Source organism: Balaenoptera acutorostrata, chromosome 14 (assembly GCF_949987535.1).
Source record: "Balaenoptera acutorostrata chromosome 14, mBalAcu1.1, whole genome shotgun sequence".
Lineage (NCBI taxonomy): Eukaryota > Metazoa > Chordata > Mammalia > Artiodactyla > Balaenopteridae > Balaenoptera > Balaenoptera acutorostrata.
This window is the reverse complement of record NC_080077.1, coordinates 50,236,698-50,262,115: the sequence shown is the minus strand read 5'-3', so window position 1 is coordinate 50,262,115 and position 25,418 is coordinate 50,236,698. Positions and strand designations below refer to the sequence as shown.

Here is a 25,418-nt window from a genome sequence, read left to right as displayed (position 1 = left end):
TATTAAAAAGGGAAACCATCTTTGCAGTCACTTCAGTTTCTTAGTAAATTATTTTAGAAATAATTACCTACCTATTTTGACTCTCCCCCTCTCAGGACCTTCTCCCATTACTAGGATATTTGCTGGTTTCTAGAAATAAAAATAGAGCATTCAAATTACTATATTTATTCTTTTGACATGCTCTAAAATGGAAAAAAGTTCTTATAATATGAAAATATCACTTTTGGATTTTCATCAAAACTATAATTGAATATCAAGTACCCTCTATATAGTTAAAGCATTTGACATACTTGAAGTTAGCACTAACTTTCCAAAAACATCCTTGCTATAGAAACATTTTCAAAATCATATCATACAAAAAATCACAAAGGAATTAAAGCTGTCATTTCTATTTACCCCACAAAAGTAATGAGTAGTAATAATTCTTAAACCTGCACAAATTATAAGCTGTCCTACTGCTGCCCACAATAAAGGGCTTTTGTGGTTGAAAATTTTTACATAAAATTTCCAGCCACAATATAACTACCTTCATTTAAATGAATCAAGTGGAATATTCCTTGCTAAATATTTCTAAGCTACTATAGGAAAACATGGTCAACATTCAGCAGACTCCATTAAAATTCATACACATTTTCAGCCATAGTTCATGCAAAAGTGAGAAATTCCAAATATAATCTCAAGATGTAGGAAAATAAAAACCAAGGCTAATACAGAGCTATATAAAGAAAAGAGTAGGCTGCAAATGTATCCAGCGTCTTTTAAGTCATCCTTTTTTGTAGACATTTGGAAACAGAAAAACTGTGAAGATACACGCTTTTGGGCAAGTAAGTCTCCTCTGTAAACTCTTTGGAGAGAAAAATTTATGATTCATTTATTTAATCAATGAATATATTTTTTAGTGTCTTCTAGGGAGAAAGAACCATACTAACCATACTAAGAATTAAGAGGAAAAATAAAAGCACAGTAAACCAAGTTCCTAACCTCCAGATGCTCACTACATAAGTAGAAAGAAATATCAGAAGTTTTGTATAATTCTAGAAGCTAATGCTAATTATGAGTTATGGAGAGGACTGAGATCTTGGGTTAGAGGTTAAACTAGATTACTTTTAAGATCTCTTCCAATTTTCCAGCTCTTTTTAAAGTTTCAATGAAAACAATAAGCATTAAAGAAAAAAAAGTTCAAAGAAGGAACTGATTAACAAGAGTTTCCATCGTTAAGGGAAATGTTCACTGGAGGTGGGGCAGCGGCAATGTCCATTATCCAGATCCTGAAAAATGAACAGAAGCTAGAATGGCAGAGCAGAAGAAAGGTAAGGGCTATGAATGAAGTAAGCTTAGGAGAGAGTATTAAGTCTGACTTGACAGAAGGCAGAGGACTCATGTTGGAGGTGGTAGAATGAACCTAGACCCTGCAGAGTCTTAATTGCCAGGTGAAGTAATCGGACCTTTATACGTATTACAGGCAGTGAGATTACAGGAAAGATGGAGGTATCAGAACTGGGTGTGAGGTGATAAGTACTTTATCCAAGGACTTCTCAGCTGAAATGAAGAGGGAGTTATGGAGCTGAGGAACATTTTAAAGGAGGAATTAACAGGACTTTGTGAATAGTTGAAGGCAGAAGATTAAGACAAAGGGTGATAAAGATTTCATTAACGTTTTGAGTTTATGGGACTGGAAGAATGATGCCCTTGTGACAGAAAATTTATGAGAGGTACTGATTTGGGAGGGGGAATAACAAAGAGAAAGAGATGGCACATTGAGTTTGACTGATGTGAGAGGCCTATTTGTACTAGCCAGGGGAGTGGAAATAGGAAGATTTAGATTTTTTTAAAAATAAATTTATATTTTATTTATTTATTTTTGGCTGCGTTGGATCTTCACTGCTGTACGCGGGCATTCTCTAGTTGCGGTGCGCGGGCTTCTCATCGTGGTGGCTTCTCTTGTTGCGGAGCACGGGCTCTAGGTGCATGGGCTTCAGTAGTTGCAGCACGCGGGCTCAGTAGTTGTGGCTCGTGGGCTCTAGAGCGCAGGATCAGTAGTTGTGGCACATGGGCTTAGTTGCTCCATAGCATGTGGGATCTTCCTGGACCAGGGCTCAAACCTGTGTCTCCTGCATTGGCAGGTGGATTCTTTTTTTTTTTTTTTTTTAATTAATTTATTTATTTATGGCTGTGTTGGGTCTTCGTTTCTGTGTGAGGGCCTTCCCTAGTTGCGGCAAGCGGGGGCCACTCTTCATCACGGTGCGCGGGCCTCTCACCATCGTGGCCTCTCCCGTTGTGGAGCACAGGCTCCAGACGCGCAGGCTCAGTAATTGTGGCTCACAGGCCCAGTTGCTCCGTGGCATGTGGGATCCTCCCATACCAGGACTCGAACCCGTGTCCCCTACATTGGCAGGCAGACTCTCAACCACTGCGCCACCAGGGAAGCCTGGCAGGCAGATTCTTAACCACTGTGCCACCAGGGAAACACAAAGATTTAGATTTGAAAGTTATTGTCACTGGAGTGTGATAATTGAAGACATGAGACAAGATTACTTTACTGTAGCAGAAAGAGAAAAATAGAATCAGACAAAAAAACAAACCTTCAAAATTCAAGTTTAACAACTATTTATCAAAGATCCATTATGTATGAAACACTGTCCTGCAGACTTTCAGGAAACAAAGAGAAATAGAACATGAAGCCCTTGACTTCAAGGAGCTTAATATCTAGTAGGGAAAGACAGACAGAATACTTTGTAGAGTACAAGGCAGATTACAGAAAGTACCAAAACAGCAAAATAAATTGCCAGGAATAGATGATTCTTCCCAGTGAGTATCAGGATAGTCTTTAGGAAGGAGATGACTTTAGATGAATTTAAGAATGACTAAGATTTTGATAAGCATAAACAGAAGAATGACTTTTCAGGCTTAGAGAATCCTAAAAGTAAGAGCCTGGTCACAAAGAAAACCCACGGACATGACATACTGGGAGAGCCTACAAGTATTTTGATTATGACTAGAGCATAGAATGCTCAGTGTAGAAATAAGGCTAGGAACTATGTTGGAAATTAAACGTCACATTAAAGAAACTACAATTTACGCTATAGGCTAAGCTGAGACAAGACAGTGAGATAATCAGATCTATATTTAGGAAAAAACTCTGGTAGCACTGTGAAGGATGAACTGAGAAGGAAAGATGGACCACAAAGTAGAGACAGAGAACAGTTGGAACTGGGCTACAATAGTCAAGGGAAAAGTAAGGGGTCCCTAACTTGTGACAATGGTCATGGAGCAACACATAAGAGCATTTCAAGGTAAAAGTTCAAGATTTGGCATTGCTTTTTTTGCACCGCCTTCACTACCCTCCATAGTCACTCATTCAACAAATATTGATTGAGTATCTAGCAGTGATTTAGATGCTAGAGATACAGTAGTAAACAAAACCAGGCAAGATCCTTGACCTCATGGAGCTTACATTCTAGTGGGAAGAGAAGGGCAATAAATAACAAATGTATAGTACATCAGTATTGGTAAGTACTGTAGAAAACAATTAAATAAGGAGAACACAAAGAGATTTCCGCATCTGGTATTATGGTTGAGTAGGTGCTCTAGGAGACCCTGCCATTACAGAACAACAATATATATGCTGCCTAAGAAACATTCCTTGAAGGATCCTTGGTCTCACAAGAGATAAGGCAGGGGTCCCCAACCCCCGGGCCGCAGACCAGTACCAGTCCGGCTGCACAGCAGGAGGTGAGCGGCGGGCAAGTGAGCAAAGCTTTATCTGCCGCTCCCCATCAATCCCCATCGATCCCCATCGCTCGCATTACCGCCTGAACCATCCTCCCCACCCCAATCTGTGGAAAAACTGTCTTCCAAGAAACTGGTCCCTGGTGCCAAAAAGTCTAGGGAACCACTGAGATAAGGGATATCTACAACAACCCCGGCCACACCCCCAAATAAGGGCTGGAGAAGGAAGGAAAGGCAGGATGGACCTGGGAGCAGATGCCAGTAACACACTTCACTGGGGACATTGAACCCTGGACCACCAGCAAGGTGAAGAAACTGAGCCTGTTACCTGACAATCAGTCAAGACTCCCATGGGGACTAAAGTAAACCAGAAGAAGCAAAAGGAAACCCTCTCTGTAGGAAAAACTTCCTAACTTAGGCCTAAGGACTAAAACAATACATTTTCCTGCTAAAAGCATACTTTAATCCATTCACATACTATTTACAAGAGATCCATCTAAGTGGAAGGACCATAAAAGCTGAAAGTAAAAGGCTATTAAAAGATAAAGCAGGCAAACTGCTAAAAGAATCAACTATAGTAATGTCAGACAAAATAGCTTTTAAGACAAAAGCATTATTAGGAGTAGAGATGGTCACCATGTAATGATACAAGATTCAATTCACCAGGAAGAGAGAACACTCCTAAAACTCATTATGTACTTGAAATATATATGTATTTGATATAATTTCAGGGAGGGAAAAGACCAAGGATAACAAACTTTTCTCAATAATTGATATGTCAAGCAGACAAAAGATTAGTAAGATATAAACCATCCAAAGGACACAATTAACAAAGTTGATCTAACAGGCATATACACAACTTTTTACCCAATAATTAGAGAATACACATTTTTTTTTCAAGCATACATGGAACATTAACAAATGTTGTTAGTGTACTAGCAGGTCTCAAGAAGTTTCAAGGAATTGTTATCAAACAGACTATGTTCTCTGACCACAATGAAATTAAGTTAAAAGTCAATTACAGGGACTTCCCTGGTGGTGCAGTGGTTAAGAATCAGCCTGCCAACGCAGGGGACACAGGTTCGATCCCTGGTCCAGGAAGATCCCACTTGCCGTGGAGCAACTAAGCCTGTGTGCCACAACTGCTGAGCCTGTGCTCTGCAACTACTGAAGCCCATGTGCCCTAGAGCCTGCACGCCACAACTACTGAGCCCACGCTCTGCAACTACTGAAGCCCATGTGCCACAACTACTAAGCCCACGTGCTGCAACTACTGAAGCTCACATGCCTAGAGCCCATGCTCTGCAACAAGAGAAGCCACCTCAATGAAAAGCCCACACTCGTCACAACTAGAGAAAGCCCACGCACAGCAATGAAGACCCAATGCAGCCAAAAAAAAAAAAAAAGTCAATTACAAAAGTATAAATCTAAAACTCCATATATTTGGAAATGTAAAAATACCTCTAAATTATTCAAAGGTAAAAGGAGAAAGTATGAAGAAATTTAAAATACTCAGAAGTGGAATAATGAAAGTACGACCTATCAAAACCTGTGGAACTTACAAGGGAAATGTATAGCCTTAAATATTTATGTTAGGAAGAAAGGCTGAAAATAATTATGTGCCTAAGTTAAGAAGTTAAAACAAAACAAAACAAAATTCAACAGACTAAAACAAAAGAAAGTAGAAGTATAAAGATAAAGGTAAGGGCAGGAATTTATGAACAAGAAAGGATTTATGAAGCCTTTAGGACAACTACATCAAAAGGAGAGAAGGTGCAAATAGACGACATTACAAATTAAAAAAAGGAACATAACTATAGATTCAGTGGAGGTTAGAAAGATAAAAGAACCCTATTAAAAAACTATATATATTAATTTAAAAATATATACAAAATAGGCAAATTCAAGAAACTGTAACCTACAAATTGACTCAAAATGAATTAGAAAACCTGAAGAAACCAAGAAGTAGTAAATAAATGAAAACTGTACTTAAAAATCTTGCTACCAAAGGGTAAGCTGGGACGAAGTAAGAGAGTGGTATGGACTTATATATACTACCAAATGTAAAACAGATAGCTAGTGGGAAGCAGCCGCATAGCACAGGGAGATCAGCTCAGTGCTTTGTGACCACCTAGAGGGGTGGGATAGGGAGGGGGGAGGGAGACGCAAGAGAGAGGACATATGGGGATATATGTATATGTATAGCTGATTCACTCTGTTATAAAGCAGAAACTAACATACCATTGTAAAGCAGTTATATTCCAATAAAGATGTTAAAAAAAAAATCTTGCTACCAAGAAAACAGATGATCACAGAGGCAAGTTCTCCAAATTTTCAGTGAAGATTGTTTCAATTCGATTCAAACATTTTCAGAGAATAGAAGAGGGAATACTCCCAACACATTCTAGACAGCCAGTATAACCTGGATAGCAAAACCAAACAAAGTATAAGAAAAACTTCAGGCCAACTCCACTCAAAAATATTAAACAAAATAGTAATAAGCCAAGTCCAGAAAAAGGAATGCCAGGATGGCTTAATATAAGAAAATCTATATAAGTCCATCACCACAGTGACAGATTAAAGAAGAAAAATAATTTAATTATCTTGATAGAGGCTGAAAAAGCAGCTCATAAAATTTAACACCCAGTCATGATAAAAACTCTAAGCAAGTTAGACTAGAAAAAACTTCCTTAACCTGATAATGGGTATGTATCAAAAACTAAGAAAGAAACATTGAAATCATTCCCTTTAAAATCAGGAATAATGTAAGAATACCCACTATTAACGCTTCTAAAATCAACACTGTACTATAAGTCTAGTATATAAAACAATAATTAAAGACATATGCATTAGAAAGGTAGAAATAAAACTACTGTTATTTTCAGATAATATAATTATCTACATAGAAAAAAGTATTTACAGGCAAATTATTAGCAAAAGTAAGAGAGTTTAGAACATCTGGCTACTTGAACAATATGAACAAGCCAACTGTATTTCTGTATATCAGAAAAAAAAAAGCTAGGAAATATAATTTTTCAAAGGCAGCATTTCTATAGCAACAACAACAAAAAACTATAAGGTGCCTAGGAATAAATATATCAAAAGGTTTACAAGATTTTTATACAGAACACCTTGAAACCTTGTTTTAAATGATATTAAGAAGCTCTAAATAAATTAAGAGCTCATGTTAATAGATAAGAAGACTCAATATAGTAAAGACATCAATTCTCCCAATACTTATCTGTATATTCAATGCAATTTCAATCAAAATTCCATCAGAGTTTCCTTGTGGAACTTGAAAAGCTGATTTTAAAATGTATGTGAAAGAGCAGAGAGCTAAGAATAGCCAAGATATTCACAAAGTGTTAGGGGTAGGGGATGAGGAGAGGAATCTGGCTCAAAACATTATATCGAGATTTATTTTAAAGCTATAGTGATTAAACAGTGTAGTTCTAGGACAGGGATAGACAAACTGATCAATGGGAGAGAATGGAGAACCCAGATGGAACCCCGATACTGAGAGAGAACTTCAGGTCAGTGGAGAAAGGAAGAACTAATCAATAAATGGTGCTGGCACAACAGGTTATCCAAACGGGAAAAAAATAAGTAAAATGAATCCTCACCTCATATCATATAAACAACAATTTCGGGAGGATTAAGGAATTAAATGTGAAAAGCAAAACTTTAAAAACTTTGGAGGAAAAAAAAATTTCAAGAATATCTTTCTGAGGTGAGGAAGAATTTCTTAAACAAGATACAAAGAATAACCATAAGAGAAAAGACTGATAAATTTGTCTATTAAAATAACGTCCAATTATCAAAGATAAGGAAAATAAAAAGACAAAGCACAAACAGGCAGAAGTATTTGCAACACTTATCAGTAACAAAGGTTTCGTATCCAGAATAAAGAACTCCTACAAATCAATATGAAAAACAAACTAACAGAAAAATGGACAAAATGTCCGAACAGGGATTTAACAAAAAGAAGAAAATGTTTAACCACTAAGCATATGAAAAGATGCTATACCTCATCAATAATGGGGAAAATGCAAATTAAAATCACAGTGAGATACCATTTTACACCTAGTAGATTGGTTAAAAATTAAGAACAGCTGAGTAGGAAGTAGGTCGGGGGAACTCCAATACACTGCTGGTGGGAGAATAAATTGGTACAACTTCTTTGGAAAACAATTTGGCATCATCTTGTAAAACTGAACAATTGCATACCCTTTGACTCAGTAATTCCGTTTTTAGAAACACCAAAGAATGTTCATAGCAGCACAGTTTGTAATAAAAAAAAAAAAATCTGGACGCAACCCAAATTTCTAGCCAATAGGAAAATGGAGAAATTAATTGTGGTGGAGTCACACAATGAATTTTAAAACAGCAGTGAAAATCACTGAATTACAAATAAAAGTAAAAAATGTTCAGATCTTGGAAGCATTATGTTGAGAGAAAAAAAAGCAGGTTTTAGAAGACTATATACAGCAGGATGCCATTTTCATAAAACTTAAAACCGAGCAAAGCTAAAAAATGTTCTGTTTAGGCATATGTACAAATGTGATAAACCTATTTTTTAAAAGGAGTGAATAATAGGTTCAAAATTCAGGATATTTGTTACCTCTTGGGAGGAGTTAAGAGGACAGGATGAGGGAAAAAACATATATAGAAGCAAGCTATTGGTAATATTCCAGTTATTGAGTTAAGTGATAGGCTCTTGACTGTTATGCTTTGTAAGATAATATATAAAGCAAGGAATGGGGATAGGTACTGTTGGGAGTGGGTTGGCAGGGTGTTATTTTCAACATTATTTAAGCATACTTTTAAATTACTTACATAATGCCTCTTTGAGAAGGTAACATCTGGGATAAGACCTGAAGAAAGTGCAGTAACAAGGGAAGAGCAACTTGAAAGGCTTGAGGCAGGTAAAGCAGAGACACGCTAAGGAGAACACTGGGCATCGGGGAGAACAAAGTGATAAGGCACTGATGATTCTAAAGAGAAGGAAACCCTAGGTAGGGCCTGCTTGCTGTTTCCAGTGGTTCTGCTTTTGGCACAAGTCATTTGGGTAGCAGAACTGGATGGGTTCTTGAGCACTGTCAAGCCTGTGCTCTGAGAGCTGATGAGGGCTGCCACGAGATTTGCAGCAGAGCAAGATCATGGTGTTCGGAGCAGTGAGGAAAAACCTTGGTGAGCTGCCAGGCTGGCTCACTGGAGGAAGAGCAAGGAGGTCAATGCGGCTGCAGTCAACGTGAGAGGAGGGGAGTTAGCCCAGGGGCAGCAGAGGAGGGGTGGGGCAAAGGTTAGGGAGGGGTGTCGGTCATACAGAATGACGTGGGGACTCGGAAAGACTAGGTTTTTCATGACTAGAATTAGCATCGTTTTGTTATATTATCTATCTTACCCATAATTTTTACAAATTGCATAATTTATTTTATATATAGCCTGCCCAATCTCTGATAGCAGGGTTTGGAGAGATTATCATTTTCTACTACATTATATATTTCCATAATGTTTGATTTTGTATATTTTGGTATTGTTTACAATTAGATAAATGGTATTTTAAAAATATAAGAAAAAAATAATGCTGATAGGAATAAAGGGTAGAAGAACAAGAGCTATGAAAGAACTGGTGAAACAGCATCCAAGGTAAGAAAACAGTCAGCATAGGGTTCTAGAAGCTAAGAGTTTAAAAAGGAAGAGGTAGCCTTCAGGTGCAACAGAATGAAAGCTGAGAAGAGGCAACTTTGGGACAATTAGAAGGTCATTGGTGACTCAGAAAAAATAATTTCTGTGCATCTACAGAAGCTAGACACAGTAAATGAGACCCAAATAAGTGGAAAAAAGGTAAAGGCAGATTTAGAGTACATTTTTCAAGGCCTTAGTGAGAATGGGAATCTCTGGCATATAACAATTTTTTAAATTGTAAAATCATCAAATAAACCATTTTATGTACCATTTGTTACACTGTTCACAATTCCTAAATTTTGGATTTAGGAATTAAATCCTTTTAAAATAAAGATATAAGATAAAAGCACAAAGTATGATATAAGGGAACAAAAATTGCTTCATATAAGAAATGAAAATAGATTATGAGCTGCTGAATGGGAGAAAAGCAGGAAGTTCATCTTGGATCACTGTTAGCTCTTATTAGAAGTTCCTGCAGTCACACTATGTGGAAACAGAGAATATGAATATGAGCACCACAATGGAATGAGGATAGAGAGAGAGAGAGAGAGAAAAGAGGACCTAGCTAGTTCTGAAGTCAGTAGAGAATACCTTTGACGTGATCTACTTGAAGCCCATGGAAGCTCTAAGTGTAGGGCCTGAGATGAGAGCAGCAGTGGTGACATGGTTTAGGGGAGCAGCGACTGTGAGCTCTTTTGTACAGTCTGAGAAAGGAACCCAGAGCTTGGGCAGTATCCATAGGGAAGGGTTCCTGTAGTCAAGTAAAAATCTAGAATCACAGAGGGAATCATTTTTTAATGCACACCTCTTAACTGGGATTATCTGTCCCCTTCAGGACAAGTGAATGTGTTATGGTCATAAGATACTTGATGTTTCAAAATAACAATAATAACAAAATAAATAACATGATCACCATGAAAATACATTTAACTTAGGGAACTATATTCAATATCCTGTAATAAATCATAATGGAAAATAAAATTAAAAAATAAAAATAAAATGCATTTAACTTTTCAAAGCATTTTCACATCGATTTTCTTCTTAAGGGAAATACTCAAGGACCTACAGGGCTAGGGGCAAGTCTCAGAACAACTCCATATAACCCTCAAGATTCCACACAGAGTTGTGTTTACAGATATTATGCTGAATTTTCAAAAGACTAACTTTGACAGTGATTAATTAAGTGAAGGTATATGCTATTAAAAAAACAAAGGAAACTGCAGCTCATGCACATACACCCACACCCACACATACAAACCTAAAAGAATGAAAAAAGGATACCAAAATTGTTCTGACCTAGTTACATCCCAGTTAACAGACTAGGCTTTACTAAAACCCCTCTTCTTACTGTGAACACAAAATGCCAGCTGTGAAAGAAAGTGATACTGCTGGGTTTGCACACTTTAGTTACCATAGAAACAGTAGAAATGGCAGGAGTTGGATGTCTCATATTCAAGTTATCAGCAATAAAATTGGACAGACAAATCAAGGCTGCAGGATTCGTTTCAGTTAAATTGTATTTTAAAGGCAAAAGTCAGGGAATTAGTGTGATAAACCGTATGGTTACTCAGAAATTATTCTTGAAATATCTGTATTTTAGCAGAATTTAGTTAATGCTTGATTGTACATTCATGATGTTTTGCATGTATTCTAGATTTGCTTTTTCCTTTTATAGAATCAATTTTTTTCACAGGGTTAAATTTATTTCAGTTAATTGGCACATCATAAATAGAACGGCCTAAAGATATACAATTACGCTACTACATTTGCTTTACACTTCCTACACCAGGACACTTGGAACAAAAATATGAAACCCACAAGATGACTCTCATCAGCACCAGTAAAGAAGACAGAAAAACAAACACAACTGTCTACAATCCTGAATAACAGGAAAAAACCAACCAGATATCAACTGGACTAGTTTCTGAACAATGAACAGTGCTAGCCTAATATTAATGGCTACAAACTATTCTTTTCTTTAAATACAGAAGTGGCATGACTCTCCTCACATTTGATACAGAAGTACATTCCCAGGAGAAAATTTTTAGTTTATGTTCCTTTCTTTACACTGTTCTGCATTGTTCACCTTGAACAAATAAGATTCTGTATTGTAACAAACAGGACAAAGAACTAAGAGAGACATGCTTTTTTTCGTAAGCACAATAGTCATTTGCAAGTAGCATCAGTCTATCATAATTTTACCCCTTAAAATAACTTCATTGATAGTAAAGGATTGAAAAATATAGAGAATCTGATTATTGTGACTGCAACTTCCTAAAGGGCAGGGAAGATATTTCTATCACCACTTTATGTATCTGCTGAAATCCAGGCATACAGCGTTTAATAAATATTTGTTGAATGGGTTCGCAGAGTGAGTTGAAGGTGAATGCCAGAGGACTTGGATCTCAGCTAAAGGACAGTATTCCAGTTACTGAACTTTCAGCAAGTGGACCTTTTGAAAGTCATGATCTTCTTCGAAAAGGTTTTTCTTGTGTGAAAAATGAACTTTTGCCCAGTCATCCTCTTGAATTATCAGAAAAAAATTTCCAGCTCAACCAAGATAAAATGAGCTTTTCCACATTGAGAAACATCCAGGGTCTATTTGCTCCACTAAAACTACAAATGGAATTCAAGGCAGTGCAGCAGGTTCAGCGTCTTCCATTTCTTCCAAGCTCAAACCTTTCATTGGATATCTTGAGGGGTAAAGATGAGACTACTGGATTTGAAGATATTCTTAATGACCCGTCACAAAGTGAACTAATGGGAGAACCACATTTGATGGTTGAATATAAGCTCGGTTTACTGTAATGCAGTGTGCTGTTCATGGAAATAGAGGGGCTGCATCTTTATAGTTGTTTTTTTACTATAATTCGATGTGCACAACATTAAAAGTACTAACACATGAGAATTTTTGCCTAAATAGTATCTGTGATCATTTGAAATTATTTGGGTCTTTGGTTTATGTGATAATTGAAAGCACTAAAGGGAGATGGTTTTAAAACTTCTTATATTAAAACAATAGCCTTCTATGTCTTTAAAAAAATGTTGCAAATTAATATCGTAAAACTATCCACAGGTTCCAATTCAGCCTATTTTCTAGTTATTCCATAAATTTACTTTTGAATAACCATAATCAGTATTTGATTCTGCAAACTTCATAGTAGCATCTTTCAGAATAAACATCTGTTCAGTGGCAGCATTTCAAAGTAAGTACAAAATAAGAGTATTATATTTTACCTTCTTTCAGTATAGTCCATTAATACTCATAAGAATAACACTTGCTTTATTGATGCTACTTTAGAATTGTAACTATATTCTTTGATTCTTTCAGGTTGAAAAGTGTAAGTTCAGAGGTTTTGATTTTGGTCTTGTCTTTAAAGTGAAAAATTAAATAAAACAATCAGCACATGTCAATTAAAAAAAATATTTGTTGAATGAATGAACAATTAAATGAATGAATGAAAATTGCCAATGGTCAGTATTCATCGTCCTTTGGTAGGCAAGTTCTCAATTTTGAAAGAAATTGTAAGAAACCAGAGTAAGCACTTACCATGAAATATGCCAAGCTCACTTCTGAATATAGATTTTTTAAAGTTCTAATTTTAATTCAGTCCAGGGTTTCAACAATCACTCATATGCCAATGACTCCAAAATCTATACCTCTAGGTCTCTAAACTTCTATATATCTAGAGATATGTCAATTGTATGCTGGCTATCTCCACAATCATCTCAAATTCAACTTGTTCAAACTGAATCTTCACTGCCTCTCTTTCTGATAGTATTCCCTTCTCAGTCACTCAACCAACAAAAGCAGAAGTCTGAACACCTGTCCTTTATTCCTAAAATCTAACTAATCCTCAGGCCTGAATATCTTACCTCCTGAAGATTTATCTATCTGCCCCCCCTCTCTATCTTGATTACCTCTGACCTGATTCAGGCCTTCATCATTTCTCAACCAGCTCATTACAACAGCCTGAGAAAGCTGCTATCCCTGCACCCTCAAACCAATTCTCCACATCCCTGTCTCAGTAGTGTTTCTTAAGCAAAAACCTGACCAGCTCAGCTCTGACTGACCACAGGAAAAACCCATGCTTCTAAACGTGACAATTAAGATCCACTGTAATCTGCTCCCCACTTCTTTCTTCTTCCTCTTCTTTCACTACTTTTTTGCTTTGCCCCAGTAATATCAAAGTGCTCACAGTTTCTTACCGCATTCCCTTATTCATGCTGTCCCCTCTGCCTGGAATGCTCTCCCCACCCACATCCCCCAAGTCATTCTTATAAATTTCTGCTCATCCTTTCAGATTCAGCTCAGTGTGAGTCCTCTAAGAGAGCCCCATCCCAACTGGTTAGGTATGCTTCTGCGCTCTCAGTACCTTATGCATAGCTAATCCCTGAATATACTTGACAATTTCTCTTTTAAACCTTACTATTTTATGATTATCAATTTATGTGTATCTTCCCCACCACGCATTCATGAGGAAAGGGACTGTATTTTATCTATCCCTGTATTTCCAGTGCCCAGCATACTGTCGGGAACACCTTAGAAGGACGAAATATGTTTATAAAGCAAACATTCTAAGTCTAAAAACCAGTACTTCCCCCACAGAAATCCAGAAAAATGGACATTAGGTTCCACAGTTCTATTAGTGTCATACTTTAGGTGTACTGTAGGTTAAATAGGCCTTTGTATTCAGAGAACCTAACCACTATTTAAAGTGCTCTTTCTCAGCGAAAATTCCTTCCCAGTTAGAAATTATGTATCAATAACTAGATGTAGGCTGTCTTAAAATGAGCAGTCTATAATATTAAATGCTGTGATTAATTTCATTTTACCTTAAAATGGTCTAGAGGTATCTGTAACGGGTACCTATGTTAATTAAACCTCGGTATTCATGGTAAACAGCTGCCAACCCAGCACTGCACAACAGTTAACAATGCACTTCTTTGTCTTTGCCTTTTAGGAGTGGTTACAGGCCTGAACAGCAGAGATAAGGTTTTCTTTTCTCTAACAAGAACCAATAAAAAGCAGCCTTTATAAAAAGCTTTATGCAAGACAAACACATGTATCTAGAAGGCAATTTACCTAACAAACTTCAAGGTCACCAACAGTATAATCAAGATATATTCCACATTGACAGCAAGGCCAGGAAACAAGGCTACAAAGACATTCAGATGCTATCCTGTTCATTAACTAGTACAATCCATCTGCAGAGAAGCAACACTGGTAGAAAGTAGTTTTCCATTTACATTTGTGACAGTCACATTCAAATCAAACAATTCATTCTTATTATCATGAGAAATTAAGAATGTCAGAGGTAGAAGTTATCAAACTGAACCCTCTCATTTTACTCATGAAGAAACACAAAAAACCTATAACCTCAACTAAGTCCACTGTCCACAGTGGCAGACCCAGGCTTAGAACCTAAGTCTCTCAGAGATGCACTCCAGGCGAGGGTTATGAGAACAAAAGCACACTTGGCAAATAAACAATACTGAATTGACTTATAGTCCTCACCAATAGAAGACTTCTACCCAGCTGTGTGCTTCGTCGAAAATATGATCACACAAAATAACCATCATAAATAATCTCCCAGTGAAACGAATCATCAGTCCTTAAATGCAAGATCCCCTCTTGATGAAGATACCATCATTCTCAGTAAGGGATCTTGAATCATCCTACAGTGTTGGTCAAATAGAATACCTGTGGTAGCATACACATTTGTCCTAATTCATCAATTTGTAATTAAAATGGGTACATTTTATTGTATATAAATTCTACTTCAATAAAATTAATTTAATAACACAGTATGCCTGAATTGATTCTTCAGTTTTAAACACAGGCCTCAAAGTACTGGGGCTCCTTCTGTAAGCCTTGGCTCCTAACCAGTTCCTGCCATTGCTGTCACTGTGGAATATATCTTGACTCTATACCCTTTTAGGGACTATGAAGTTAAGTTGGCAAATAGCCTTCTAGAAATGTGTTTGTCAGTACAGGCTAATAAAACTATGCTGAAGTCAGGATCATCAAAAGAGCCCTGTCGCTGAGCTGAACCTTCAGAGGCCTCATAAGCCACTGTGAGTCAAACCACGTCCCCTTTGAAGCTGGCCCTCTTAGAAGTGTGATTCTTAGTGTGTATCACCTGCCTGTCAAACAGATGGCAGAGCACTATGCTCTAATTCAAACCGACAGATGTGTAGGACTCTGCTGCAAGCTCCGGTTACTGGGCCATGGGTATGGATGATGGAAAAACTGACATGCCAGAAAGAATCACAGCCCCGTATGCAGAAAACACCTCAATAATACCTTCTCACGTTTGTAAGATGTGTGTCACAGTATCCAGAGCATTGTAAGAAACATTACCATACCTGTCTTTACAAGGCCTTGTATAGAAGCAGTAGAAGCATCTGTACACAGATGACATGACTACCATCAAAGGCCTTCACGCTGCCATCACGAGCAGCTGAGCCACAGACTGTGGAGGACCAGCTCTAAGGAACTAGTTAGGAACCAAAGGTCACCAGCAAAAGCCCTAGTGTGATTCTTCAGCATGACAAGATCTGTAATTGTCCAAAATCACCTAAAATTGAAGGTTAGAAGATAACCAGGCCATACTTAACTTTTTTCATTGTTAGCTCTGCATTCTGAAAGAAATTAGGGTGACTAAATCGTATTAAAATAAATGCTGCTTTCTGTCACAATTCGTCAAGTAAAACGTTAATAAATCAAATGAAAATTAATAGTCATTTGATTAGCATGGAATTGTTAGAATGAAAAGTTAAGTGAAACACTAACTTTGATCTCATTTAAGCCAGTTTTTAAAAACTTTTTAAAATATAAAATATTTAGCAATATTTAAATATAAACCAGATGAAACATGGCCTACTTTTTTTTTTAAAACACCAAGAAGCATGTTTCACATATTTATAGTAGGGCTCTACTCTGTAAAGCAGAAGTGGCTAGGAGGAGTATCAGGCTAAAGGAATTCTGGGGAAGCAAGTGGTTAAAAGAAAGGGCATCGCTACACTGCTGATGATATTCAGAAGAATGGACAGAAGCTTCTACAGAAAGGAAATCAGGAGGAATTCAGGAACTCTGGAGCTAAGACAATGGAATCAACAACAATATAAAGCACCTATCATTATTGCCATTTTACAAATGAGTAAACTGAGGCTTAAGTAGCAAGATTAACTATCTTGGAAATAATTTTTTTTTTATTTATTATTTTTGGCTGTGTTGGGTTTTTGTTGCTGCACATGGGCTTTCTCTAGTTGCGGTGAGCGGGGGCTACTCTTCATTGTGGTACGTGGGCTTCTCATTGCAGTGGCTTCTCTTGTTGCAGAGCACAGGCTCTAGGTGCGTGGGCTTCAGTAGCTGTGGCCCGTGGGCTCAGTAGTTGTAGCTCGCAGGCTCTAGAGTGCAGGCTCAGTAGTTGTGGCGCACGGGCTTAGTTGCTCCGTGGCATGTGGGATCTTCCTGGACCAGGGCTCGAACCCGTGTCCCCTGCATTGGCAGGCAGATTCTTAACCACTGCACCACCAGAGAAGTCCAGAAATAATTTTTTTTTTAATCTAGGATCTCAAAGCTCCCATATCATAAGAACTAAGCAAGGCTAAAACTCTAAAACATTATTAAAATGCTTGCAAAATGCTGCCATGATGGCTACAGTAAGATTTTAAGGGTTTCTTTGAAGTATAAACATTTGCCTTATCAGGCCCTGTTTAGCATAGACAAAATTAAAGACTTGATGCATCTCCTTGTCACACAAGTTATGAAGAGAAGCTGTGAGGCAAAGAGAGATTTCTAGACAATTCTCCAACAACCAAGCATTTATTTTAATCAAACTTTCACAAAGAAGAACAGCACAGCACTTTTTTTCCAGCTGAGTAGAAACCAGAGGGCCATCTTTGATTTCATATATTGGATTTTCATACAGTGCTGTTCCTAAAAAGTCTTCAAATGCTCTTTTTGGCTAAAGGACTATATTTCATGCTGTCCTTTCACTGCTTGTCAGCTAGCTGTTACAACTCAGCAGCATTACCAACCTTGGAAAACAAAGGTTTTGCTATCATTTAAATTTTCCTTTGCATTTTTACTTTTGCTTTACACAAATGTGTGAAAAAGAAAAATAGAAATTAAAAAGTAATAATATTAGTGATAAGCATATACCTCAGACTGCATAACAAAGAAAGAATCTCTAGGTATGTTCAAAGTGAAAAATCCTGGATCTCAATTGAACACACCCTCCAGATTTAAGTGGATTAAACTTGTGGTTCAATGCAGGGTGGGAAAGGAGGGAGGGAAGAGAAGAGGAGGGGAAAAGTAAGGAACATATACCAAATTCTGGGAATAAATCACTGAAGAATGTAAAAGGGAAGGAATAATTGGTACATTATAATGTTTTTTTCACTCTCTAGAACTATCCCAAAACTCTTACTACACAAGCAACTTTTATACATGGAAAAAATTATATATGAAAGGAGGGGACTTCCTGCATTTTCTTTACTATATTATAACTAAATAAAAAGGACAATAACAGGATCCAAACATCATTTAAAAGCCTCTCAGGGCTTCCCTGGTGGCGCAGTGGTTGAGAGTCTGCCTGCTAATGCAGGGAACGCAGGTTCGAGCCCTGGCCTGGGAAGATCCCACATGCCGCGGAGCGGCTAGGCCCGTGAGCCACAAGTACTGAGCCTGCGCATCTGGAGCCTGTGCTCCGCAACAAGAGAGGCCGCGACAGTGAGAGGCCCGCGCACCGTGATGAAGAGTGGCCCCCGCTCGCCGCAACTGGAGAAAGCCCTCGCGCGGAAACGAAGACCCAACACAGCCATAAATAAATAAATAAATAAATTAAAAAAAAAAAAAAAAGCCTCTCAGACTCTATGGTAAGCAGCTTCAGACACGGTTTCCAATCATCCCCACCCCCCAGTGTACACACTTTTACGTAACTACTCCTCTTGAGTGTAGGTTATACCTAGTGACTTCTAATGAACAGAATACAGCAAAAGTAATAAGGCGTCACTTCCATGATTAACTTACAGAAGACTGTGACTTCCATCTTGCTAACAAACACATTCTCTCTCTCTCGCCCTCATGTTTGCCACTCTGGTAAAGAAAACTGCCATGTTTTGAGATGCTCTATGGAGAGGTCAACGTAACAAGGAACCAAGGAGACCTCCACCCATCAGCCTGTGAGGAAATGAATCCTGCAAATAACCACGTGAGTGAACTAGAAGTGGACTCTTCCCAATCAAGACTTGAGTTGACTGCAACCTTTTAGAGACGCTGAAACAGAGAATCCAGGTAAGCCACACCTAGATTCCTGACCCATAGAATCTGTGAGATGATAAATGTTGTTTAAAGATACTTGGGACTTGCTGATTAAAGAAAATGAAGCAACAGACATTCTAGCTACAGAGAAATGTATAATAAATGACTCTGGGTGATTTTGGCATATTAACTGGCAAAACTACATAGTTTTGGTTTGGTGATATTCTTTTTTCTTCCTTATGACACACCGTTTGTTCAGGCAGAATTTTTATTGGATTTTCAACAGTGCTGTAGGTTGTTTATGACATGTTGGCTATGTATATTTTACATGTCCATTAATAAAAAATTGCCCCCACATGTAGTATCTTTATTTTTTTAATTAATTAATTGTTTATTTTTGGCTGTGTTGGGTCTTTGTTGCTGCGCACAGGCTTTCTCTAGTTGAGGCGAGCGGGGGCTACTCTTTGTTGCAGTGGGCGGGCTTCTCATTGTGGTGGATTCTCTTGTTGCAGAGCACTGGCTCTAGGCGTGCGGGCTTCAGTAGTTGTGGAACGTGGGCTCAGTAGTTGTGGCGCACGGGCTTAGTTGCTCCACGGCATGTGGGCTCTTCCCGGACCAGGGCTCTAACCTGTGTCCCCAGCATTGGCAGGCGGATTCTTAACCACTGCACCACCAGAGAAGCCCAAGAAGCTCATAATTTTGAAAAAGAGATAAACTATATCTTGGCATTCTTCCAACCTACCAGAATAGTAATCCCATAAAAATGAGTCATCTTGTATTTCATCTTCTTACTCTTAGCTATATCCTGCTGTAAAATTAAAATACATCTTTCCTCCCTTGGTGTTTACAAGCTCCAAATATTTATAAACTTATGTCTCTACTGTCTCTCTGCTAAGATGAATATATTTAGCTCCTTTCCTTTTAAAGTAATTCCTCAATATAAGTCATCTTTTTGGTGACTTTATTTAAATTCTCTGTTTCTGTATTAAATTCTAGGATCCAAATGACATAATTAAAATACTGTTCTAGATATGAAATCTATCACAATGAAAAACACCAACCTCACTGATGATGTAATGCTTCTTTGTGTGAAATCCAAAACACTGATTTTTATTTACTTCTTAAATTTGTTAGGTTATACTATTACTGCAAATTTATATTTACTCTAACACCTTTAATTGTATGGATTTGCTAGGTTTCTCACACCAAATGAAAATTTAGAGATGGTATGCACTCTGAAACAGTTGTGACTAACAAATAGTGTAAAGCCAGATTCCCTATTGTAATAAGAAATGAAGCATTTAAAAACCCTACTCATTGACTAAAACTGTAACTCTACTCTTCAGCTCACATACAAAATAATAATTTTTCAAATGTCTCCAACATATCCCTTTTAACCATATTCATACTTGATATACTCTATCTTTCTGTATCTACCACAGAATGTATCTATAAAGTAAATATACAGTTTAAATCTTCTACTCCTGAAAATACTTTGGCAAAACCATGACAATATGACAATATGGTCCAGATAGCAGGCCTCATGATCAGCAAAAGAATTGAGTAGGCTATCACAGACTATATTCCTACTGGTTTAAAGTTTCAAATCCTATTAGAGTTACTTACTTAAGCAGTAGAGGCACTAAGGGAAATGTATAGGTAAAATACAAACAAGTGTTATACTAGGTCAGAACCACCTTCAGAACACATCTTCAATATTGTGTCCATGCTAATATAGATGGCCAATAGGCACATGAAAAGAGGCTCCACCTTCCCTGGTGGCACAGTGGTTAAGAATCTACCAATGCAGGGGACACGGGTTCAAGCCCTGGTCCGGGAAGATTCCACATGCTGCGGAGCAACTAAACCCGTGCGCCACAACTACTGAGCCTGCACTCTAGAGCCCGCATGCCACAACTACTGAATCCCGTGCTCCTAGAGCCCGTGCTCCGCAACAAGAGAAGCCACCACAATGAGAAGCCCACGCACTGCAACGAAAAGTAGCCCCCGCTCGCCACAACTAGAGAAAGCCCACACGCAGCAACAAAGACCCAACACAGCCAAAAATTAATTAATTAATTAATTAATTTAAAAAAAAAGAGGCTCCACATCACTAATTATTAGAGAAATGCAAATCAAAACTACAGTGAGGTACCACCTCACACCAGTCAGAATGGCCATCATTAAAAAGTCTACAACTAACAAATGCTGGAGAGGGTGTGGAGGAAAGGGAACCCTCTTATACTGTTGGTGGGAATGTAAGTTGGTGCAGCTACTATGGAAAACAGTATGGAGGTTCCTTAAAAAATTAATAATAAAGTTACCATATGATCCAGCAATCCCACTCCTGGGAACATACCCAGACAAAACCATAATTCAAAAAGATACATTCACCCTTACATTCATAGCAGCACTACTCACAACAGCCAAGATGTGGAAACAACCTAAATGTCCATCAACAGATGAATGGATAAAGATGTGGTACATATATACAATAGAATACTACTCAGCTACTCAGCCATAAAAAAGAATGAAATAATGCCATTTGCAGCAACATAGATGCAACTAGAGATTATCATACCAAGTGAAGCAAGTCAGAAAGAGAAAGACAAATACCATATGATATCACTTATATGTGGAATCTAAAGTATGACACAAATGAACCTATCTATGAAATAGAAACAGAATCACAGACATAGGGCACAGACTGGTGGTTGCCAAGGGGGAAGGGGTTGGGGGAGGGATGGAGTGGGAGGTTGAGGTTAGCAGATGTAAGCTATTATATATAGAATGGATAAACAACAAGGTCCTACTGTATAACACAGGGAACTATATTCAATATCCTATGAGAAACCATAATGGAAAAGAATATTTTAAAAAAAAATATGTGTGTGTGTGTGTGTGTGTGTGTGTGTATAAGTAAATATAAATATAACTGAATCACTTTGCTGTACAGCAGAAATTAACACAACGTTGTAAAGCAACTATACTTCAATTAAAAACATACATATTGTGTCCATGCTATGGATGAAGTAATAATAATCAATGGTGGCTTCTTTAATGTGGAAAAATAATTTCATTTGGGAAAACAAAACTTCATTCTGTTGCTCACAAACTTTTAGCACTTCAAAACAAACAAACTCCCTAGCCTGATATTTAGGGCCTTCCTCGATCAGGCTCCAACCCATATCTTCCTAGTCTTACTTCATACTACCCTAATTCAGCTTATCCGTTTTTGAGCCAGACAGAACTACACACTCTTTCTGGGATAATTCAAGTGCTTTCTCACCTCAGAAATGTTATATCCGACACTCCATTAGGTTACCCTCATCTCTCAAATCTCTATTTAAGTTCTACTCATCCTTCAAAGCCCAGCTCAAACGGCACCTCCCTAAAGCTTGTCCTTATTCCCCCACTCAGAACCTCTTCTAACCGTGAATAGCATTTAGTCTGTACTTCTCACATTGCCATGTTCACATTCTCTCTCGTCTATCGTATAGTAAAATTGTTTGTGTACATGTCTTTATTTCTTCTCTTCAGACTAAACTCCTGAGAAGGTCTTGATACAGTCATGTTTGTACTGTCCTCATCCTTTCATGCTTTGCACATACAAGGAAATAATAAAAATTTATTTGGGAAGTGTGCTGAATACATATGTTACCTGATCCAAAAACATTCCGTAGTAATTAATATTCTTACTGATATTCATTCACTAAGGAAATATTTACTCAGTACCTATTGTGTACCGGAGCAGTAGTGTACCAAAATGGGTCGTAGACCCCACTCTCTCAATAAGTTTATGGTCTAGAACACCTTCTAGACATCTATATAAATTACTACAGTACTAATAGGCAAATGCCAGAAGAGAAGTAAAGATGAAGTACAACAGCAACCAACAAGGAGGAGAGATTATTTCTAGGTAATGACGGATATGAGGATAAGTTTTAACATTTGTGCAGGTCCTGAAAGACAGGTAATATTTGAATATGTAGAGATGGGGTAAGGAGTTTTAACAGGAGAAATAAAGGCCACTGAGGCAGGAACTCTCAGGAGGATCCAGGGAACAATCAAGAGTTAAACAGTACAGTGTAAGTAAAAGATTACAGGGATATAGAAGAAAATTTTTAAAGGCAGTTGGAGCTATACCTGAGAAGACCTCAAAAGCCAAAAAAAGGAACTATAGCTTTAGTCTGTAAGCAATGAGGAACTGTTTCAAAGTTCTTAAGCAGGGGCTGAGTAATTATTCAGAAGATCTAAAGTGGACTGAAAAGGAAAGAGATTGTTGATAAGGAGACAAGTTAAGAGGCTAGCACCATACTACAAGAAAAAGATAATAAAAGCCTTAACTAGGAATGAGGCACTAGGAATGGAAACAGATGAATGGAAGAGATATTTTAGAGGTGAAACTGACAGGACTAGGCAAGTTCTGGATGTGGAGTACAGGGGTCTGCAAGTGGTAAAAGAAGTTTCTAGGCTAGGAGGCGGGTGCTGCCATAACCAAAACAGAGGACACTAAAGCAGCAGCAAGTTTGGATGGGAGAAAACTGAGTCCTGCTTCTATTAGGTTTTAGTACCACTGGATATTCAGGCAGTGACATCACAAATAAAATGTGTTAATCTATGCTATTTAGAACAAAATATACAATTTTGTGACAAAAAGAGAAGAGTTGAGATCAGTTAATCTTCAGTAAAGGATTCTGATCAATGATTCAAACATGAATACGACCTCAAAAATATAACTCACATAGGCTATGTTATATACAGCAAATTAAAATCTAAAACCATTTATGAAGGAAGGTTTGACCTAGAACAACTTCATGTACCCAAGAATCATTTTAAAACATGCTGATTCATGGGTAATAGTAACATGGATAAGTGGAAGGCTTTGAGAACCTTAGTTTAAAATTATGAGGTGAACTGCTTCTATTGAAATGGTAAATGCATCTTTGTGGTCCCTGTCATTTGGCCCCAATGTAACTTCAATGCCACATCAAGAGATGCTCAAGCCAGAAGACTAGGCCTGACTGACAAGGTAGCAAGGGGTACTATCTAGATCCCCTTATGTATTCATTCCTTTCTATAATAAATACTTCTCCTCAATTAAAATAATTGAGTCGACCTAGATCTATCCCTACTATATCCCTAGAATCTGCAAAAGCCTAAGCAAAATAAAACTTGCAACTATAAACTCAGTGGTATTACAGATATTAAGTACCCATATTTCTTAAGAACAAAAAATCTCATCAACATAAACTAAAATGATAACAGTGAAAAGATGAATAAAATAATTTGACATTAATAAATGTTTGTTATATGTGTACTGAGTAAAAAAGTAAAATCAAACATCAAACATTTGAATTATGGATAATATGCCTAATAAGTATTGATATATATCCCCTGTTAGATTTACTTATTTACCTATTGTTAATACTAATAACATTCTATTTACTGGATGCAGGTCATTATTTCAGTTTAGCTTTGAAAACAATGTGAACTCAGTCTTTAATTATTAAAGTTTTTACTAATGGTGAGCAAAATTACGAAAAACAAAATGGATCAAAAAGTACTTGTTTCACATATGGCCATCCCATTGAGATTATGCTCATTGTAAATCAACTATACTCCAGTAAAAATTAAAAAAAAAAAAAGATTATGCCAATCATTTGTTGAAAAATCACAATGACATTTTATAGTTGTGCGTAAATGTATGGGAAGAACATACACCAAAAGTTAATAATGGTAATCTTTTGATCATAGGCTTATGGCGATTTTTATTTCCTTCTTTTTTGCTTATGTGTATTTTCAAATTTTTCTATAATTCATGTTCATCATAACTGTACCAAGAAGAAAAGATATTTTTGAAAAGAGAAAGACACATATTGAGCGATTTAAAAGAAACATACTTACCAGATCTCTGTGAAGCACCCAATTTGCATGGAGGTAATGGATACCGTCAAGAATCTGGTAAAGTAATGATTTAACCATAGATCTTGGCAACTGCATGGGCTTTTTATTTGCTTTTGATGCACGATGAAACTTAATAATATGCTAAAAATTAAAATATATATATTATAATAACATAGTCTTTGCCTGTGTCAATAAAACACAATCAAGGCTGCAATAAATTCTCTACATTTTAAGATTACTTATTAAAGGCCAATAATGACACAAAGAAAAATAATTTGAATAATAAGATCAAACCAAAACAGAATCTATATTGAGGGTAAATATGATAGTATTAATGTGGTTATAATGACTAGATTTACTGAAACCCTTAAGATTTTCATTAAATAAAACCAAGAAGTAAAAAGGGTTGGTATTTAAAAACCTGCCTAAAAAATAGTATTGGTTGTATTCTCTACTGACAGAAAGAGTAAACAAAAGAAAAAAAAAACCCTGTAAATCTTTCCTATTCTATAAAAAGTTAGTTCATTTGTGTAACATCACTGGCTATATGTATTATTAGAATTATTGGAAAGTTCACCTTCTTTGGCACATAATGAAATTAGGATATATTCTTAGTAGTCAATATTAAATAGCAAATCACTACTAGAAAGGAGCAGGGAGAAAAAAAAGGAGAATTCAATCCCATTGAAATAAATACAACCAGATCATCATATTCAAATTTTTATGTACACATGTTACATTGTGGGTTATAAAAACTTTGTAATGAAGGGGAAGAAATTTTACCTGCGCCCACCCCTCACATCCACCTCCATCTCCACTCCAC

General features: G+C 37.1%; 2 protein-coding genes across 7 annotated transcripts in view; one reads left to right on the top strand and one right to left on the bottom strand.

Annotated features, from left to right (window-relative positions):
* The window catches only part of CDK19 (cyclin dependent kinase 19), a 181,196-nt gene that overhangs the window by 23,617 nt on the left and 132,161 nt on the right, over positions 1–25,418 (bottom strand). For all 6 annotated transcript variants that reach the window (XM_007190694.2, XM_057528026.1, XM_007190698.2 and 3 more), the window contains 2 exons: positions 24,596–24,736; positions 72–129 (listed from right to left, as the gene is read on the bottom strand). In XM_007190694.2, the coding sequence (XP_007190756.1) occupies positions 72–129; positions 24,596–24,736 (199 nt within the window). The remainder of the gene's footprint in view (positions 1–71; positions 130–24,595; positions 24,737–25,418) is intronic.
* On the top strand, positions 1,251–12,252 carry LOC103020182 (proteasome maturation protein-like). The gene is made up of 2 exons (XM_057528169.1): positions 1,251–1,310; positions 11,788–12,252. The coding sequence occupies exons 1-2, from the start codon at positions 1,251–1,253 to the stop codon at positions 12,223–12,225; spliced, it is 498 nt and encodes a 165-aa protein (XP_057384152.1). The 3' UTR covers positions 12,226–12,252.

Coding starts and splice junctions, on each gene's coding strand:
- LOC103020182 (XM_057528169.1), top strand. CDS start 1,251: ATGTCCATTATCCAGATCCTGAAAAATGAACAGAAGCTAGAATGGCAG. Junction 1,311..11,787: donor AATGGCAGAGCAGAAGAAAG/GTAAGGGCTATG, acceptor ATGGGTTCGCAG/AGTGAGTTGAAGGTGAATGC.